At 38.7% G+C, this 21,660-nt stretch overlaps 1 protein-coding gene across 2 annotated transcripts in view; it reads left to right on the top strand.

Moving 5' to 3' along the window:
• Nucleotides 1-327: 327 nt before the first annotated feature.
• UGGT1 (UDP-glucose glycoprotein glucosyltransferase 1) overlaps nt 328-21,660 on the top strand; it is a 111,117-nt gene continuing 89,784 nt past the window's right edge. The window contains exons 1-8 of one of the 2 annotated variants that reach the window (XM_061431816.1): nt 328-567; nt 5,196-5,331; nt 9,788-9,870; nt 12,582-12,712; nt 16,607-16,719; nt 18,339-18,513; nt 19,856-19,952; nt 20,805-20,883. In XM_061431816.1, the coding sequence (XP_061287800.1) occupies nt 510-567; nt 5,196-5,331; nt 9,788-9,870; nt 12,582-12,712; nt 16,607-16,719; nt 18,339-18,513; nt 19,856-19,952; nt 20,805-20,883 (872 nt within the window). In that variant the 5' untranslated portion in view covers nt 328-509. The remainder of the gene's footprint in view (nt 568-5,195; nt 5,332-9,787; nt 9,871-12,581; nt 12,713-16,606; nt 16,720-18,338; nt 18,514-19,855; nt 19,953-20,804; nt 20,884-21,660) is intronic. The other variant, XM_061431823.1, reaches the window with a different exon arrangement.

Here is a 21,660-nt window from a genome sequence, read left to right as displayed (position 1 = left end):
CCATCTCCAATGCATGAAAGTGAAAACTGCAAGTGAAGTCGCTCAGTCGTGTCCGACTCTTAGTGACCCCATGGACCGCAGCCTACCAGGCTCCTCGGTCCATGGGATTTTCCAGGCAAGAGCACTGGAGTGGGTTGCCATTGCCTTCTCCCAGTTCCCTTACACGTTCACACAACCTCAAAGAACAGCGCCTCCCAAACCAAACGGAACCTCCGGAAGCAAGGAGAGAGGCGGAACCTCTTCGGAAGTAAGATGGCAGTAGCGTGGCGCTCTGGGCGGCCCTGGCCACGACTCTGTAGCCGGAAGTCCTCCGGCGCTAGCCAGTAGGAAGCGGAAGTAAAGGGCGGTCGGCAGCTGGTCTCTCCTTTGCGAGGCCGGCTTGTGAGCAGAGCCGCGGGAAAGGCGCGTGTCGGCCGCTCACTGGCGCAGCTGCTGCCGCCTGCGCCGCTGTCCTGCCCCGCCCCGGCGTTGTCGCAGGTGCCGTCGCGGACAGAGCGCGGCCCCTGGCAATGGGCTGGCAAGGGGATGAGAGCGGCGCGTGTGCTGCAGCTGCAAGACCAGTGACAGGTACCCCTGGGGTTGGAGTGGGGAGGTCTCGCCGGCGGAGAGAGGGTCTGGGGAGCGAGGCCACCGTGTGTCTCGGTCACCTTGATCTTCCAATTCTTTCCTGACTCAGTTTCCCCTCCTGTGTCTCAGCCCTTCCTCTCTGTTCGAGTCCCTTTAGAAGTCCTTCAGTGTTTTCTGGGCAAATCCGGTTTCTGCGAGGTTGGCCGCGGACTCTCTTCATCGGTTTTGCGCCTTCATTGGAGAGCTTTGAAACCCGTGTGCCCAAGTGCAGACGGAGGTGGGGGACGTGTCCTAACACGAATTCAGACCAAGCTTGACCCCAAGGAGGTTGAGAGCCAGCGGTTTGCAGGACTCCGGTGGGAAAAAGATGGATCTTTTTATAGAGTTCTGTTTTCCCTAAAATGAATTCGGGTGGTGAATTTTGTTTACCGTTTTCGTTTGTTTCAAGGATCTGTTGACTGGAAATTGGATGATCCGGTTTCACTTTTAGCCTGGGACCTGCCAGAAGAATAAGATCCGCGTACATCGCCAATGAGTTATGGGCGTGAGCTCTTCAGTGTTCCTTGGCCAGAATCTAGATTGTTTTGCATTTTTTGCCAGATTTGAAAACTAGCATAGTTTGTTCATTTGAAGTCTTGGGGTCTTATGCCTTACTGTGTGCTAACTATTTTGAAAACATTCATCATACACTTGGCCAGACAATTTTAGTGTGATATTTGAAGACGTTTTAAATAGCTATATGATAGCAACATAAAGGAAAAGGCAATGGCACCCCACTCCAGTACTCTTACCTGGAAAATCCGGTGGATGGAGGAGCCTGGTAGGCTGTAGTCCATGGGGTCGCTGAGAGTGGGGCATGACTGAGCGACCTCCCTTTCACTTTTCACTTTCATGCATTGGAGAAGGAAATGGCAACCCACTCCAGTGTTCTTGCCTGGAGAATCCCAGGGACCGGGGAGTCTGGTGGGCTGCCCTCTATGGGGTCGCAGAGTCGGACACGACTGAAGTTCCTTAGCAGCAGCAGCAGCATAAAAGTTGGGTTGATTGTAGCCTTGCCGTTTGACTTGCTTTTGATGTACTTAGCTGGAAATTATTTTTAATAAGGGAAATAAACATTGCTTTCTACAGTACTATAACTCCCTTCACAGTGTGTGTTCAACTTGAGGGGACTAGATTGAACTATGGAGAAAATTCTAGGTATAAATGTATATTAATTTAATTATTTTAGAAGTAAATTTATTTCTCAAGAAGGGTAACTTCCTAGTATTTTTCCTTGCTATTGTCATATATGTTGAAACTCATCTATTAACCTGAACCCTTTAAGTGTTTTTTTGAGTTCATTAGCTATTTTCTTCAGTTTAAAAATGGAAAAAGTTGGTGATGACTTAGAACTTTATGCCTTTTCTATTTTTCAAAAGTGATAAACACTTGCCAGAATATAACTGATGAATACTTTAAATAAATGAGCAAGAGATAGTGTCTTTAATTTAAAGAAGCCAGGCCACACGTTAGATCTTATAGATGAATCATTTGGGCCTGGAACTTACTAAAGACTTTTTAATTTATGCATCATGCCATAATCGTGATGCCTGTAATCATGCAGTGCCACACTGAAGATTCTGCCAACTGTTAGTTTGCAGACTATTCCTCTTAATAAGCAACCCTGAAGGACTACTAGGGTCAGAGTGATATGGGATCTCGGCAAATGAAGGTATCCTCAAATAAATGACCACTCAGAAAGGTTCTTATTTTGACTTCTGTGAACAGTCTTTTCCTCTGGTGTTACCTGTGGTATCAAGGATGTGGGGTTTGGGTATGGGAAAGCTGTTCATTAATGTATGGCTTTCCTCCCTTTTCCATCTCTAATGATGCTCTGCGGCACCCCAAGAACTCTCTCTGTGTCTTTAAAACAGGTCTAGGGGATCTCGGGGTGAGTCATGATGCGTAGTTTTCATTTTCACCCTTCTTAAGTCCTAGGCTTTCTGAGCGCCTTTGCGTTTGGTGCCACATCCCTTTTTCTCCCAGTTCTTTTCATTCATCTGTTAATGAACAGAGTCTGTTTGTTTATGTTGAGGGCCTCCTGTGTTGCAGGCATTATGCTAGGCATGTGATTGTGACAAACAAAACTCCCTGCTCTTGAGGAGCTCACATTCTGTCCCCAAAGTCAGTCCCAGTATGGACCTGTCAGGCTGGTTGCTTGATTGCACCCTTGGTTCCTTGGTTTCAAGGTGAAACTATACCTCTCTTGGCCATTTGGGACCCAAAGACTCTGCCCTAGAAATCCTTGAACTTGTCTTGGGTCTCGTAATAAAGCCGTATGCTCAGTCTAGGTCTGGACGTTAAGAACCCCTTCTTAAAGCCAGGGCAGAGAGCATGGTATTGTAGAACTTTTAAAAACAGGCATGTGTAGGTTCTAAGTATTGCTATTTATTCAAGTTACTTAGCCTCTCTGAATTCCCATTTTCTTATTTTTAAAGTGGGGGTGATAGTGTTTCACCCATCATGCAGCGTATTTATGGACTCTCTGCCATTTGCCAGGCACTGCTGTTTACTGAGGTGAGCTGGGGAACGTGCTGTTTGCAGAGCTCTTGGCAGTGGCGCAGTCAGAGTGATCCCGCCTCTAGTAATTGCTCAGTAAATGTGGGTGTCTGCTCGGGTGAGTGGGGAGGAGCCTCCTCCTCACTCTCTGCATGCGGTCCATCTGGGAGTACTGTTAAGTGGCATCCAGTTTCTCATCTGGAATCATCACTGCTGGGGGTAACATGTCTAGGTCCCTGCAGGAAAAATTGTGAACACAGCTGGAGCATTATTACTGCTTGAACATAGTTCATATGCGCTGCCTCTGGTTTAGAAACTTACTGATTTTGGGGTAGGATTTTAAAAAATTTTTGTTGGCGCAGTGGTAAAGAACCTGCTTGCACATGCAGGAGACACGGGTTCAGTCCCTGGGTTGTGAAGATCCCCTTGAGGAGGAAATGGCAACCTGCTCCAGTATTCTTGCCTGGAAAATTCCATGGACAGAGGAGCCTGGTGGGCTACAGTCCATGGGGTCACGGAGATGGACGCAACTGAGCAGGCAGGCACTATGGCTGATCTACAATGTTGTGGTAGTCGTTGCTGTACAGCAAAGTGTTTTTTCCCCCCCAGCCACAGAGGATACGTTTCCAAGGAATGTTTTTGGGGCCTTGTGATAGTGATGAGCTGTTATTCTATAGTTTAGAACATAGTTTCTAGCTTCTCTTCCTTATGACATATTTTGCTAGAGCAGTTTAGTTTTTGTGTAGTACTTGGCACATGCTTGGCACAGTACAAAAAGTAACTTTCGCTGCAAAGTGACTTTTGTTACAAAGTGATTTCATGTTGCCTTCTCATTCTCCCCCATGGCAGTTACTGTTATTTTAGAGAGTGGGAGACTAAAGGTAAGGGCGGAGGAGTTATTAGGTAACATACTTGGGGTTAAACTGTTGGTAACTAGCAAACTCAGGAATTGATCATAGGTCTCTATTACTAACTGATGTTCTATCATGAGGAGCAGGTTTCTGAGGCTGCAGTCCATGAACCTCCAGGGGAGGGTGTCTGAGAGAGTTCTTGAGTGGTCTTAAATTGTATGTAACAGTTTGGGTCCTTGCTTGCCCCTCTGCAGGAAATGTCAATAACTTTTGCTACTTCGGGAGAGGAGCCTACATCATTTCCAGTTTCCTGTCCGTGCCCCCCACCCCCCCATCCCCCACACCCTCCCAAGCTAGGACTTACCTGCTAGCAGGTTTCATTGTCAGAGGTCTGGTTTGGTTAGTCCTAGTCTTTATTAATGTTGATTTTTAAAAAAATATCTGTTTATAAATGAGGCTTCCCTAGTGGCTGAGGGTAAAGAATCCACCTATAATGCAGAAGACGGGGGTTTGATCTGTGGGTCAGGAAGATTCTCTGGAGAAGGACATAGCAACCCACTTCAATATTCTTGCCTGGGAAATACTATGGATAGAGAGCCTGGCGGACTCCACGGGGTCGCAAGAGACAGACACAACTTAGCGACTGAACAACTACACATTTATAAATGGAACGTTCATATTAATTTTTTTGTTTCCCAAGAAACCAACAGTACCTGAACTTCACACTCTTTTAAAAGCAACTTTTTGGGCTTCCCTGGTTGCTCAGTGGTGAAGAATTCACCTGCCAATGTAGAAGACATGGGTTTGATCCCTGGTCTGGAGGATCCCACATGCCATGGAGCAACTTAGCTGGCGCACCACAGCTGTTGAGTCTGTGCTTTAGAGCCTGGGAACCACAGCCACAGAGCCCCCATGCTGCAACTGCTGAGGCCCACACACCCTCGAGCCCTTGTTCCACAGCAAGAGAAGCCTATGAAATGAGAGGCTAACATCTCTGTATGGTATAGGCACCCAGGAGATGAAGTGCAGCCTTTGTAGAAAAGAGTGTAATGAACGACACACCTTTAATTGTGTGTCAGTAATCAACTAACACCTATCGACTATCTATAGATAGTATGTGCTGTTATATTTTGGAAACATTTTTATTTCTGTCACAATCATGTTCTTTTGTGTCTCTAAGTATTAAGATTCAGGTTTAAACATCGCCTTGTAGAAAAATCTTTTTTTTTCCCTTTCTAGGACTTTGCTGTAAAATGGGCCTTCTGACTATGCTTACTGGACTATGGCTGTTTTCCTCAGTTAAGGCAGATTCAAAAGCCATTACGACCTCTCTTACAACAAAATGGTTTTCCACTCCGTTGTTATTAGAAGCCAGGTAAGAAGACATGTTTTTTCCTTTCACGTGTTTAATTGAAAATGTGGGCTCTGCCAGTGAATATTTGGGAGCTTTTAGGGAGTGGGATTCTCATTATGCATTTAGTAGGAGCCCCACTCACCGTGCACCATGCTGAGTCCCTTCACAGATTATGCTGCAGGCTAGGACTGCACTGATGGCAGATCCTGAGGGACTTCTTTAGACAGGTATACTGAATTGGTTAAGTTATTATGGTGTCTTCCAGGAAGAGTATAAATATGCTAATAAGGGAAGAGAGTGTTGTACTTAAAGGAAAATTTCTGTTTATTTGAACAGGGTGCTAAGGGGTGTTTAATACAAGAAAGAGAAGAGATCTTGTTGAGATGCAGGTGGAGGACATACCCCTCCTGAGAACTCGGAAGGAGACAGACCCCAGATAAAAGAGTGCAGGGGGAAGCTGAGAAAGTGTCCACATCTTATCTGATGTTAGCTTCTCCAAAATCCGAATGCAGCCAAGTTGTTATCTCACAATTAAAATTGGTAGCATCTTTCACTCTTAGCATTTTCTAAAACAATGATATGTCTTAAAATCGACAGTTGTCTTTGGGCAGCATTTCCTGAAACATACTGGACCCTAGTCTCCTACCCCATCTACCTCAGTACCATCTGGGGCTTCAAGAAACTGCAAGACTGGTTCTTGCCTGTTTGCCTTCTGCCCCATGCAGCCATTTCTACTTCTGCTGTGTTCCGGGGTCTTGGTGCAGAAAATGAGTTTCAAAGGCCTAGGCTTCGAAGGGATTTAGAGTGTAGTGAATATGCAGTAAGTCACACCAAGTTTCCCACTGTTACCTCTCAAACGAGAAGAGATTCTCTGGTCTGGGGAGTATGGAAGAAAATGAAAGTTGAAGGAAACTTGACAACCCTTCAATGAACCGCAAGAAGGAGTTAGTAGACAGATTGTAGAAACCAGACGTGTGTTTTTAGGGGAAAAAAGAAAACATGCATCTCAATTTCTCAGTAAAGAAGATTGCCCAAACTTGGGGGAAAAAAAAAAGTCTTAAAATTGATAAAGTAAAATATAGTCAATGATTTCTTGGAAGATTTTATAAACCAAATATACTTTTTAGTAAATGGTTGTTATATAAGTATAATCAGATCCCTGTCTTTTAGTCAGTTTTTTTGTTTATAGAGGGAAGCTTATTTTTATTGTATCTCAAATAACATATAGCTAGGACCTATAGCGAATCTTTCTAAAGCATACACTTAGGCAGATGAACGATAAACATTTAGTAATTTCAGAATTTGATAGAGCTGGAAGTTTGAACTGTTCATCAGTTAACTTTGTGGTCTATCTTTGTGACCTTCAACTTAGAATTTCATCTTCTCACATCTTTCCTTAATCTCTAGAAAGATGGGAGCAAAGTGTTTGTTGTGTTGATGGTGTACCTCCTAAGGAAGAGCCTCCTTTGTATTGAGGAGAGGCCGGTAGGAACATGGGACATGCGGGAGCTGGTCTTGACTTGCTGAGGAGCCTTCCAACTTTCTGCCGAACAGGCTTTCTGCCGTCACTTCTCCGTGCCTCCCTCTCCTCAGCAATTAAAGGGCAGCAGAAACAAACCCCAGGCCCTGACAAACCCCTGCCCGCCCCACCAGACCCCACTGCTTATATGTCATGGTGATGTTACAATAACTAGTTAGATAAATAGGCCAAGCCCCTTGTTAGATCTTGGGTGTTTGTAGCAGTGAAGTGTGCAGGCATGTGAGGTCCGCGACTGCCTGGGCTAGCACTCTTACAACTAACTGAATGTTTTTTTCTTCCTTTCTGCTCATCTTATTTTGGATGATTTGCCTGGTGTCAGTTTAAGTCACTGAGATTTACTACTACTTTACAAATAAGTTTGTGCAGCTGTCTGTAATAGATGTTTTAAGATATTCTGCTTAATATTCATAACTAGGTTACATCCCATTACTCTCACTTATACTAACAAACTTACTGGCGTTTGGATATTTTCTTAGAAGAGTCTTATGGCATATACTTATGGACTTTTGAGAAAGTATGCTCAAGTTGTCAGCCTTAATTGATCAATTTTTTTCAGTTCTTTGATCTCAGTGAAGTGAGTATTATAAACTATTTCTTTCACCCCAGTTTACCCATAACAAACATAGCCCCTTTTCATGATATCCTGGCCATTTGCCATTTGGGTTCACTATTTTAGTTTTCCTTTGTGGCTATTTACAGATAGTTTGCTAGGGTAAAGGGTTGGGTTGACAACTCAAAAACATGCTATGCTTGTTTGAAACCACTCCATATTCACCTCAGAGCTGGCTGAGGCCACCATCCTTCCCTCCCGCATCCATGGCAGACACTGATGGTGGGTCACAGCACGTCTGTGGTGGGAGGCTGAAGGGTCAGATACTTCTCCACACATCGAGGCATGCAGTTAACACAGACATTTTGCTTTCTTTGCTTCTGGCCCTTAGGGACTGAAAATATTCCCATGTGTATTCTTAGATTGGAACTGATGCTAATGAAGGGTTTGTAGCTTCTGTTTGTCCATCAATACTTAATTGAAGTAGAGCCCTGAATATGTTTTGCGCAGCTATAGTTACTAACAAAAACGTTGTATAAATAAAGTTCTGTTACTAAAATTGAAGCAATCATTTATTGAATGCATAAATATTACAATGGCCTGAGAATGCAGCTTGAAAGATTTGAGTGATAGAGACTGGAATGTAAATTCCAGATTTTTCTTTTACTACCTCTATGTCCTTAAGAAAGTTAATATATTTATAAATGGAAAAAATGTTCTATATGATATGCTCTCTCTCTGCCTGTCGCCCAGTTTTAGCAATTGTCAGCTCAAGTCCAATAACCGTCACTGTCACCACCCTCCTGCCTTCTCCCACTAAGACATTGTAAAGCAAGTCCCAGACACCGTAGAATTTCATCTGTAAAACTTGATTTTTTACTCAGTGGAATAGATATCAGAAGCTAAAAAACAATTTAGAGCAAAAAGCAAACAAATTGAAGCACACTGGAAGCAAATGGCAGCATTCCTTTTAATAGTGTCTTGTACTGTTCTTATCTTCCATGGCTTAGTTCAGTGGATCTGGTAATTAATTTTCTTGAGACTGTTTGACACTTAGACATTGGAAGACTTATTTATGCATTGGGGTGAGAAAGAATGGATGTTTATGTTTTCCTGTAATTATATGAAAATTATATATTTATGTGCATATGGCCTTTGAAGGAGGGTCTTAACTTAAGTGAACCCTTGTCTCAGAACTAATGTGTATTACTTTTCCCCCTTCTGCTCACTTATCTTGTGAATGGTGCTTTAATTCATGAATTTAGCATTTATTTACACATCATAATCTGTCTTAATACCTGTAAGACATTAATAGACTGTAAGCTATTATAAGATGTGTGTGATGTCTGTGTCAGTTGCTCGAAAGCCTAGAAAAATGCCACACTCAAGGAGGCACTAAATAATTTAATACATTATTATAATGGGTATTTTCAGAAACCTATTTTTAGAGAAGCTGTGCATTACCAGGAAATGTTTCTTATTTTTCCCATATTTCTGTGTCTAGCTGTGGAGTAGAGTGAGAGTTGTACACCCCAGTGTTGACAAGTAATGGGAAAGTCTTCTTTGGCTAGGTAAGCTGAGATCCAGATCTGTAGTTTGCTCTAAGACAGGGAAAGACCACCACTACATTGGTATGGCTTGGAGGAGAAGATAACCGATTTACATGAATCATTCAATGAGTACCTGCTTCTTCTTCTCGGGATTTTAAAGGCCCTGAATGAAGGGAAGTGTAGAATAGCCTTTATTTTATTTTAGGTCGGTACAGTAAAGTCAAGGAAAAAATTAAGATGGCATTAAGTTCTGAGACCTGATTTTATTAAATCAGTGCTAACTTTAAAATTTGATGGCCTTTAAAGTTTGGATTTATGGATGTAAAAAGATTACAGCATGCTGCCTTCAGTCTCCTAGAGATGTTTCTAGGATTCATGTTTTCCTCAGAAGAACCTTAGGCGAAACATGTTGTTTTGTTCTTTGTAAGTCTTTCAGAAAATGAGTGAGCAGAACTAGTACTAGAATTAGAAATTCCTAATTCTGCTTCCACTACTGACAGCATTTTCACAAATGAGATTTCATAACCATTCTTTATATTGGGACTTCTCTGTTGTTACATTTCTATTATTCTAGGCTTCTTAAGGAATACCTATGAAGTTATTAAGTGAATAAACTATGAAGCTAATTATTAATAGCTAATTAGTAAGATGTGCCTAAATTAGAAAATATTTTATTGAAATATATTACATATATTCATATATAATATATATTATCACAACTAAGCTTTGGACATTTGGAAACTTAAAGCTTATTTTTACTCTCCTTAGTAATATAACTTATATTGGAAGATTTTTATTAAGTTGTTTTATTTCTGATATTTCCCCCTTTTCTCTCAGTGAGTTTTTAGCAGAAGACAGTCAAGAGAAATTTTGGGATTTTGTAGAAGCCAGTCAAAATATCGGATCATCAGATCATCACGGTAAAATAGAAGCAGATGCTTCTTTGACTTTGGTGTCTGGGAATGTATTAGAAATTTGGTCTCTTTCAGAGTATGGTGGCATGGCAATTAATGAAAAACATTTTTATCTTTAGTGAGTAGAATTGTCATGGCAGCCAGCAGAGCCAACACAAACTAGTAATTATTTTTGAAAAAGTTTACAACTTTGGCAATAAGAATTGCCTTTGATTCCCACCCCCCCGCTTTGTGTTTTGTTCTTTTATGTTCTTTTATTGAAAGTGCTATGTGAATATTTTGCAGAAGTCAAATTCATTTAGAATCATTTAGCATCGACATAATAACCATCAGATTTGATTCGCTTTCTTTTGTTATGAACTTATTACTCAACTGATCTGTTATCTGTTGAGTTTCTTCTCACTGAGTGCCATCCAAAATGTTTTCCATTACGCATGCCAACCACTGACAACTAGAGTGTCAGGTGTCAAATTAATGTAAACTGTATACTTGTTTAGTTTTTGATGAGCTTTCACAAACGTTTTCTAATTCAATGTAAACTATATAGAATATGGACATTAATAGTCAAAGATGCTGATACATGAGTAGTTAAAACCTTGAATATTGCATTGACAGGCATAAGTCCTTGTGGAAGTGAAAGTGTGTAAAAATTATAAATATGTGACTGCTGTTAATGTTTGAATTGATTTTTAACTTTATGGTTTAAAAAATTAGAGCATATTTAAAAAGTGAAGTCTAAATCTTTTTTGCAGTTTAAATATGTAAAAGTTTTGAACAAGCTTCTGTAAGTTTTAGTTAAGTAATTTAGAGTCAACTAGAATTGTTCAGGTAACCAAAAAAATCATTTTAGTTTACAGTTTCATAAAACAAACTTATCAAAGTGGTTTTTATAGTGAAATTTTAACTCTGACATTTAAAATGAAATTTCTTCAGTATAAATGCTAGTGTGTTTTTGGTTGAAGTTAGGAGAGTATGAATTCTTGAAAGTGACCATAAAAGTATATTAAACACTTTATTTGAAATATTCATACTCCTACTACCCAAAGATAGTCACTTTTAACACTCTGGCAACATTCCCTTGTGGCTCAGATGATAAAGCATCTGCCTACAATGCAGAAGACCTGGGTTCAATCCCTGGGTTGGGAAGATCTCCTGGAGAAGGAAATGGCAATCCACTCCAGTATTCTTGCTTGGAAAATCCCATGGACGGAGGAGCCTGGTAGGCTACAGTCTATGGGGTCACAAAGAGTCAGACACGACTGAGTGACTTCACAAAACATTTTAAGCCATTTCTTTCTGATCTCTTTTTCTACTTTGAAGGTGCTAATGTCATACAGAACCTTTTACATTTTGCTTTTTAAAATGTTAAATATTTTTCTTGAATTTTTCAAAAATATATAATAGTTTAAAAGTCAAAGCTTCACATACCTGAAACTATCATAATATTGTTAATCAACTATACTTCATTATAAAGTAAAATTTTAGAAGAAAAACCAAAGCTATATAAAAGGCTGTACACAGAAAAATCTTGTTCCTTCTGTTTCTCTTGGCTTTTTAATAACTATTTAAAATTAATTTGTTTAGCCTTCAGTATTTTTTTCATTCTTCTTCTTTTTTTTTTTTTTTTTTACAACTATTGAGTTGACCAAAAATTTGTTCAGGTTTTTCCATTCTATTTTACAGAAAAACCTGAATAAACTTTTTGGCCAATCCAATACATAAGTATGTATTCTTATTTCTTATTCTTTCTAACAGTAAGAAAAAATAGTGTACTAAATATATTGTTTTGTACCTTGTGATTTTCATTTAATATATCCTTGGGATTTTTTTATACTGCTACATGTATTTTTCCCCCAGATAATTTGTTTCAATGCCTCTCCCCAAACCATAGTTTCATTAGCATCTTTTAATATCTTGTACTTCCTCATTACATTGCTCAGTCTTGTTGGGTTATTTGAATAGATAACATGTGCCAGGGGACACAAAGGCACATCATAGTTTCTGTGTGCAGGGGCTCAAAGACTATTGCGGGGGGGTAGTTAGTGATTAAGTAAACGAGTGAACAATATGCTAAGTGAGAGAGGTGAGCAAAGAAGAGAGGAACATGATTGATTGAGGTGTGGGAGTAGGGGCTGGGAATGCCTCCGTGGGATAGGTGCTCTCATAAACTGAGTTCTTCCTGAGGAAGAAGGTGGGAGTTAGTCATCCAGGTAAGTGGGAAAATCTCAGTCCAGGGAGAGGAAATAGTGAAGAAAGGATTGAAGATTGAAGAGAGGAAGAGTCCAATTGCACAGCATACTCTAAATAATTCTAAGCATTTGACAACAGCTCAAGACAGTATGCTTTGCTTCCCTGGTGGCTCAGGAGGTTAAAGAGTTCCCCTGCAGTGTAGTAGACCCGAGTTTGATCCCTGGGTCGGAAAGATTCCCTGGAGAAGGGGATGGTTACCCACTCCAGTATTCTTGCCTGGAGAATTCCATGGATAGAGGAACCTCAAGGACTGCAGTCCATGGGGTTGCAAAAGAGTCAGACAGGACTGAGCAACTAACACTTTCACTTTGCAAGACAGTATAGTGGTAACATTTTGCAGTTATTTGCTTTTGTAAACATTTTGCAAACATTTGCTTTTGTAACACATAGCTTTATACTTTATGAGCTACCTTATTTGGATACCTGTAGTTATATAGAACTATTTTGGTTGATATTCTTCCTGACAGGTACTGATTACTCCTATTATCATGCAATATTGAAAGCTGCATTTCAGTTTCTGTCACCACTACAGCAGAATCTGTTGAAATTTTGTCTGTCTCTTCGCTCCTACTCAGCTACAATACAAGCCTTCCAGCAGGTGAGTTCAGTGCTTCCCTGTGACAGTACTTTTTTTAGGGGTTGTATAACATGATTGGATGTATTGCAGCTGTCCTGTCATTGTGTTACAGCACTGTACCTTTTCTACCTGAAATTTTCTAGAATTTATGATTTGTTTGTAAATAATGAGCAAAACTGATTATGTTCAACCTTCAAATAACATATAAAAAAGGTCCATCTAGTCAAGGCTATGGTTTTCCCAGTGGTCATGTATGGATGTGAGAGTTGGACTATAAAGAAAGCTGAGCGCCGAGGAATTGATGCTTTTGAACTGTGGGGTTGGAGAAGACTCGAGAGTTCCTTGGTCAGCACGGAGATCCAACCAGTCTATCCTAAAGGAGATCAGTCCTGGGTGTTCATTGGAAGGACTGATGTTGAAGCTGAAACTCCAATACTTTGGCCACCTGATGTAAAGAGCTAATTCATTTGAAACGACCCTGACGCTGGGAAAGATTGAGGGCAGGAGGAGAAGGGGACGACAGAGGATGAGATGGTTGGATGGCATCACCAACTTGATGGATATGAGTTTGGGTGGATTCCAGGAGTTGGTGATGGACAGGGAGGCCTGGCGTGCTGCGGTTCATGGGGTCGCAAAGAGTCGGACACGACTGAGCGACTGAACTGAACTGAACTGAATGTGCACTTATTGTCATTTAAGGAAAAAAAAATGCCTGTGCAAAAACCCTGAAACTACAGACTTCATTTATATAGCACAACTGAAGAGAGAGATACAGTTTTGCTAAACCAGTTAACCCCGAGGGTGATCACAGTCTGTAGATCACAGGAGAACAGCAGATAGGAAATGTGAAGAAATATTACCGGGCTATAGTCAGGAAAAGCTAGAATGTGAAAGACTTTATGGCAAAATGATCTGGTTTTATCAACAAATACATTAAAAAGAAAAGAAAAGAGGGAAGGAGGAATTTCAAGAGAAACTTAAAAATGTGTCACCTTAATGTAATGTGTGGATCTTACTGGATTTTGAGTTGAACAAACTTGTAAAAAAAATAGAGAGCAAGAGAATCAAAGCTGTTTGTACACTGGTTGTATGTTTGATATAAAAGAAATGCTAATTTCAAAACCATTTTTTAATTCTGAAGTGAAACTGGTATAGACAGCAACTCACAAGAAATGTATAGTGTGATGCATTATGATGAAGGGAACACTTTTGTGATTTTCACCCAGGTCAAGAAATTGAACTTGGCTTGGCACCATGGAAGCCCTGCATGTGCTGTGTGCCCACCACAGCTGACTTTTGCCCTTCAAAAGGAGTCTCTTTCTTCTTTTGGAATAATTTGCTGTTTTCTTTTAAAAAAAACCATTTCATTGCCCAAGAGTGCCTCTCCATACAATAGTTTAGTTTTCTCGTTTTTTTCACAAATTTATTAATTTTTGGTGGGAGTGTGTTCTCTTAGTTTATAGGTCTCCCTCCGTCCCTTTCTTTTCTGTTGAGTAACTTACGCAGTTTGCCCTGTACATTTCTTTCTGGCCACACCAGGTGGCTTACAGGGGATCTTTGTTCCCCAACCAGGGATTGTACCTGGGCCCTAGCAGTGAAAGTGTTGAGTCCTAACCACTGGACTCCCATGGAATTCCCAGTATATCGTTATCACTGCAGAAATTTTCTTGTAAGGCTAAGAGTGTTATTCTGTTCTTTCCCCTCCTCTTTTCTTAAAGCAGCTCTGTATGGCATTTGACACTGAGACTTTCTCTGCTCAATTTGATGTGAAATTTGTTTTCTTTAACTTCCCTGGTTCCCTATCCTGTTGATTTTATGTTTTGTTAAAATATGGTGACTTAAAAAAAAAGGTAGCTTGCTTTTTGAAATTTCCTGACTCTGTTCCCTTCTTCAGATTTTATTTGGACTTTTTCTTTTATTGTCTATTTCTGTCCTACTCAAGTATTATTCTGCCCTCAAAAGTTTCTCCTTTGCGTGGGGCCCTTCCCTGGAAGGGAGTCCTAGCTTGTGAGTTCCACATTCTCAGAGGTCAGACTGCCGTGTGCTTACCTAATATTAGGCTGAACAAAACCAGTTGGTCCATCATACTTGGCCATACATCATCTCAGATTCTGGGGTTTTCTTATTCTCAGAATCATTAGAATCTCTGCAGTTTCCCTCTGCTTCCATGACCTCTGATAACTGCAGATCTTTTTGCATTTTATATCATGGAGATTTCCTTCCCCCTGGTTTTGTCATAGTTGTGGTCCATTGGTTTCTGTTTTTATTTTTGCTCTAATGAGGGCATTTGAGAAGACAGAAAAACTATGCTGCCAATGGCCATCAACATGGAACTGTGTGACTTTTTTTTTTAGTTGTTTATTTTAAAGCTTGAGATTTTATTTGTTTATTTATTTTTAGTTTTGGCTGTGGTGGGTCTTCCTTGCTGCATGACAGCTTTCTCTAGTTGTGGCAAGCAGGGGCTGCTGTTAGCTGCGGAGCCTGGGCTTCTCACTACGGTGGCCTCTTTTATGGAGCACGGCCTCTAGGGTGCGTGGGCTAAAGTAGTTGCGGCTCACGGGCTCTAGAGCACTGGATGAGTAGTTGTGGTGCCTGGGCTTAGTTGCTCCGTGGCATGTGGGATTGTCCTGGACCAGGGATTGAACTGGTGTCCCTTGCATTGCAAGGCAGATTCTTAACCACTGGACCACTAGAGAAACCCTGGATTACTTGTTAAAAGTGATAATGGTGGTATGTTTTTAAAAGAAATCTCTGTGTTTTGGGAGTTCCTTGATGGTCTAGAGGTTAGGTCTTTGGGCTTTCACTGCCATGGCCCAGGTTTAATCTCTGTTAAGTGAACTGAGATTCTGCAAGCCACGTGGTGTGGCCAAAAAAACTAAATGAGTAATTTTTATGTTTTATTGGAAGATACTGAAACATGCATGAAATGTTATTTGGAGTGCATATCAAAATGATCCAATAAAGTGTGGTAGGAAAATGGAGGAAATAAGATTTGGCCATAAATTGATAATTACCGAAATACTCATCATGGGTACATAGGATTTTATTGTACTATTCTTTCTTTTTATAAATAGAAGTTTGGAAGTTTTGTAGTAACTTAAAAAAGAGACAAAGAATGTAATGAAAAGTTTTAATGTTAATTTTTCATAGCAAGCTTTCCATTTCTTCCCCTCTTTTCTTAATTATTTGTATTCCAGCCATAGAAAAGAACATTTAGTATGAATATATTACATAAATGACATCAGTGCGTATAGCAGTGCTTGTCATCATGTCCTTTCTTTTTCCTTTCTTCACACTCGTGCATGTCGGTGAGCCTCTCATTAAGGTTGCGGGTGGACTTGCGTTGTCATGCCTGGGCGTTAGTACATTTTCCTCTGAACATACCCCATAACTCATTCAGCCTTTCTTTTAAATATCTTACTGCGCTCCTTGGGTGATTTTGCCTTTCCATATATACTCTTCTTTTCGGTCCTGTTGGTTTTTTAGATGCAGTGTCATTCTTCCTGTTTCAGGGAGGGGCTTTGCATTAATCTGCATATTACACTCAAGACTGCATTGTTGCACTTTGACACCTACGGCTGCCATTTGTAAGCTTAGTTTTCTGCAAGGTACATATTCTATTCCCTGGATAGCTTTTGATGTCTTCTAAGATAGATTTTTAGAGTTCTGTTTTCGGAATAATAATAACATCTACTTCTTGGAGTGATACTGGGAGGAGCTAGGTGAACTGGTGAAATAAGGAAGGTAGTGAAGCAGAGAGCTCTTACTCCTGTCACATAATGAATGTGCAGTAGGTGTTGCCTTTGTTTTCACTGATGTCTTATTATCATTTTATTACCTATTTAGAATATTTATTTTTTCTCTTGTCTTTGGTTAGAAATTATTTTTAAAAATGTCTTGTATCTTAAATGACAGATAGCAGCTGATGAACCGCCACCAGAAGGATGTAATTCATTTTTTTCAGTGCATGGAAAGAAGACTTGTGATTTTGATACCCTTGAGACTCTTCTACTAACAGCCTCTGAAAGGTACATCTGTGTTTATTTAAGTGTCATGCATTCATTGTGCTTTCTTCTGATTTTTCTTCTGGGTTTTGTAGTTCGTAAATATAGTGGTTTAGAATATGGATTCTGGAACCAGACTGACTAGATTTAAATCCCAACTCCATCACTTAAGATAGTTTTGCCTACTTAAGCAAATTATGTAATCTTTCTTTCCTCATCTTGTTTTGAAATAGAGATAATAAGAGAACTTACTGTTATTTAGTAATGACTATATCAAAGAGCTTACATAGGCTTTTTCATCAGCTTAGTAAAGAATATTCTGTCTATTTAAACCAGTACCTGGAGTAATGATATTAATGGTAATGATCTCTAGGGATAATATTACTTTCAGACAAAGGAGATTATTTAAGATAATTGCAAGCTTAGTTTGAATATTAAGTTGGTAATGGCTGACTTTTTTACTTAAAGGTAGGTTTCCTGTGATGGACAAATAATAGGTCCTTCTTGCTATCTGGCTAGGGCAGTAACCCCTCTGTATATCCTCTCATACTTTTGTAAATAGGATAATAGTGATCTCTCTCTTTGATGTTGCTCTGTGCCAGAAGTGCCAAGGGTGTTTTAGGTGAGGAAATTCTTCTTTAGTGAAATTACCTACTCAGCATCTGTCCTGTGCCCACCAGATGACATGAGTGCTTTTCCTCAGGGTGATAACCAGAAACAGTGAGCAGCATTCAGCCATCTCAGTGGGGAGGTGTGCACTTTTGAAATTGGCTGCATGGCACAGTGCTGTTCACTGGGGAAAGCAAGTTGACTGACTTGAAAAATTCTGTGTTTCATTTGTTAGAGTAATGCACACCTTTATAAAGAAAAGAGTGATAATGTTTCCTCTTCTGAGATGTGGTAACTTTTTAATGGATTGGCATATATCCTCTTATACTTTTTTCCTGTGGTTATACATTTATGCAGGTAGGTGGGTTTATTTTTATAAGAGGCATCTTCCACTTAGTACATGTAAGTGTACCTCCTTTAGAGGGGTTGGTCGGTCATAACGTCTGTGCATTATGATCTGTTAATACCTTGATGCCATTCTTAAAGGAGTTTTCTTGAGGGCAGAGTTTCAAAATTTATGACGAAAACCTAAATAAATGTTAGATCCAGTAGTAGGATGATCATAATGGTAAAAATGATAGAGAAGGGAGATGCTGTGATGGGGCAGTTATATGCTTAAAATAATCCCCGCTCTTTTGCATTACTCACACTTAGGTTTTCAGATAAAAAGATAATTATATGCTATTTATATAGTAGAATAATTTACTAAAGTTTTAGTACTATGAGGTCTGGATATGTATTTGTTTCCTGGCTCCCCCCTCCTGTAGGAATTGATAACAATTTCTAGTCAAAGTCTACATTTTATAATTTATATAATTTACATTTGTTATTTTTAATTATGGACCAATAAGACTTACACCTGACAGTATTCTTACTAACTAAAAGCTATTTAAGATTGTGATACTCAATTTTCTATTAAGATGCGTATAATCTTTACTTAAATTATCCTTGCTGTAGCTTCATTTTGTACTGTTTTTAACGTTTAAAAACTTTTTTAAAGTTAACAGTCTTAAGTTTTTAATATTTATTTTCAGACCAAAACCTTTATTGTTCAAAGGAGATCACAGATACCCCTCATCTAATCCTGAAAGCTCAGTGGTTATTTTCTACTCTGAGATTGGCTCTGAGGAGTTTTATACTTTCCACCGACAACTTATTTCAAAAAGCAATGCAGGCAAAATAAATTACATATTCAGACATTATGTATCAGTAAGTATTGACTTGTTTTATAACTGTTTTAAATGTTAATTTGCCCATGAAAACCTTAGCCCTTAAGCTAATAATTTTCCCCTTTATAAAATGACTTGAACTACTTCTTTGGAAACTGTGGTACTTTCATCAGATCTGTTATTTATACTTTGCTTGCCTTACTGAAGAAGTATAAATAATTATGCTTTAAAAATGACTATATAAAGTTATGCTTTAAAATTTTAAAATAAAATTATGCTTTAAAAATAGCTTCCCAGGTGGTTCAGTGCTAAAGAATCCGTTTGCCAAGCAGGAGATGCAGGTTTGATCCCTGGATCAGGAAGATCCCCCGGAGAAGCAAATGGCAACCCACTCCAGTATTCTTGCCTGGAAAATCCTATGGGCAGAGAAGCCTGGTGGGCTACAGTCCACGGGGTCACAAAGAGTCAGACACAACTTAGCAATTAAACAACACCAGTATAAAATTTACATTCTATTTCAAAATGAACCATGCAAATTATATTTAATTTCATCCAGATTTAATATGGGCATCATATCATGAAACTGATTCTTGAATTCAGCTCCTTTCTAAACCCTTTTTTTTTTCCCCTCCTTTTTGGAATTTTTCATTTGATAGAAGGAGGAGAATGTCTAAAGAGATAAAATCTAGCTGAATGGGTTTGAAATTAAGGTTTTCAAACTTTGTGTAGCTTTTAGCATTTAAAATATTTATATGTAAAGATCATTAGCCTTTAAAGTCTCTTTGTCATATTGAGCTCAGTAAATACTGTTAAGTACATGTGGAATAAAAATTTTAAAGGAAAACTTACATGAGCAGAAGCAGATTTGTCAGTATCCAGTTTTTGACCCTGTCCCACTATGCTCTATTGCTGGTATTAAAAGGCCATCCTCATTTAGGATGATGGTAAGCCTGTGACATTTGGTCAGCCCAAACCCTACCTGAAGACATTTAAATTCATTAAAAAATGTACACACACATTTACACACATGGTCTCAAGAAAGCACTTCAAGGTTGAAACCTTACCAGTTTTCAACCCTATGTAGGTACAGAACTTCTTTGTTATTTTCTCCATTTCTTCGTATGGTTTGGTGACCATTACGCTTTCCACTATGCCTTCATCCAGTTTTGTTTCTCCCTTGGAATTTCGGTTCTCACACTTGTGGCGGGATCCACAATCTAAGGATTCCCATAGAAGTTAAAGCGTATCATGAGTGCCTAATCCTAGGTGATGACTGCATGACATTAATGTGGTTGCACTCTGTATGCCATGGTGCATTAAGAGCTAGGTGGTCATGATGGCGTGGGAGCTCGGTGGTGATGGAATGCTTGCTCTGTCTGCAGAACCCCAGGAAGGAGCCTGTTTACCTCTCTGGCTACGGTGTGGAGTTGGCCATTAAGAGCACCGAGTACAAGGCCAAGGATGATACTCAGGTGAAAGGTGAATTTGTAAATTAAGACCAACGCGTTTTCTTTAGATACGACAAGTTAAAGGGGAATTTTTTCTTTAATGAAAAAGAATACATTTAGGAGAATGATGAAGCTGTGTTTAAATCTTGGTTCTGTTATATTCGAGTTGGGTGACAAATTCTGTAGGTCCTAATTTTTTACTCTGTAGAGCGTGGTTAATGATATATGCCTTTTTAAGTATTTGTAAGGAGAAAATAAGATGTATAGGTAAAAAAATTTTACAAAGTTTTTGATAAAATAAAGTTCAGTAAGTAGTAGCTACTGTTATTGATAATAAGTAGCTCACAAATAGTAATTAACTTGTGATCCAATATGAAATCTTAAACTATTATGTAATTAACAGTTTAATTTTTTGTTGTTGTTATTTTCTGACTTGAAACAGTTTATTATGGCTACTTCTTGTTGTAATATGCTAGGGTTTTGAATTTCAGCAAGGTTTATGTGTACTCTTTTTATGTCTTTTGCTTTATTTTAAAGGTAAAAATGATTGATTTTGGTACATGGAAGGTAGCCTAGTACTTCATCATTTTGTTCTCAATAATTATATCTAGGATTAAGTTGCCTAGTTACAAATTCCTCAGAATTTTGATATTGAAATACCTGTTATTCTTAATTTTGAGGTATTTAAATGTAAAAATTTTCAAAGTTCAAAGAAAAATACATTCGTACTTTATCCAGGAACACAGGATATATCAAAAACACATTTATAAATGCTATTTTAGTTTCAGGTATTTTAAAATGTTTTCTTATATTTTTCAAATTTTATGAAGTTATTATTTTTATATTCTGAATGATTAGACATGTAATTGCTGTGCTTTTGTAGGAACTGAAGTTAACACCACAGTGATTGGTGAAAGTGATCCTATTGATGAAGTTCAAGGGTTTCTCTTTGGAAAGTTAAGGTATGTATATTCTTTTAACTCTTTAGGCTTAACATTGTAAGTATCATCTTTCTCATTACTATATCTCCTGTTTCTCAAGAGTACTTTACATATGTATTCTGATATGAGAAGATGACCATTTAGTTTCTAGTATGTTTATGATTTTTAGTAATTCTGAAGCACATTATTCTTACATGATACTATGACTGCCTCCTATGGCTTAAGTTGATTTCCCTTTTTGGACCTTGTAGTTGACGGTATTAAAGTTACATTCCACTTTTTGATTCACATAGTAGGAGAAATCTAATAATTTTATGTAATCTTTTCCTGAGAAAATCAAGTGTATTTTAACTTAAAGAGGTTATAGCTATTTTTTTTTGCTTGTTTTTTGTCTCTTTAAAAAAAATTATTGAAGTATAGTTGATTTACAATGTTGTGTTTATAGCTATTTACTTATGCTCAGCATAGCTTGAAAAATTGCAAAAGAGTTATAATAGGTATGGAGGATTTTATATGTTCAGTTGAAATACATTTTATTGCAGTTTGATTTATATGAAAGAAGATAGGAAATGGCTTTTTGAAGAAAATTTCATTAACTTTTTTTTTTTCATTAACCATTTTATGAAAGCATCTTAGAATTTTTTACCTGAAAAATCTTCTTAGCTCTTATTTTAAATGTTGTAGCTATTTCTGATATGACTTCTCATTGTTCTGAGCCCTGAATTCTGCTCAGGGCTCAGGGAAATCTTAATTAGGACATCTATGGTGTGCTTTTTAAAAAAATAGAAATAGTATATG

Source organism: Bos javanicus, chromosome 2 (genome assembly GCF_032452875.1).
Source record: "Bos javanicus breed banteng chromosome 2, ARS-OSU_banteng_1.0, whole genome shotgun sequence".
Taxonomy (NCBI): Eukaryota; Metazoa; Chordata; class Mammalia; order Artiodactyla; family Bovidae; genus Bos; species Bos javanicus.
The sequence above is the reverse complement of the archived record's forward strand: the minus strand, read 5'-3'. Positions and strand labels throughout refer to the sequence as shown.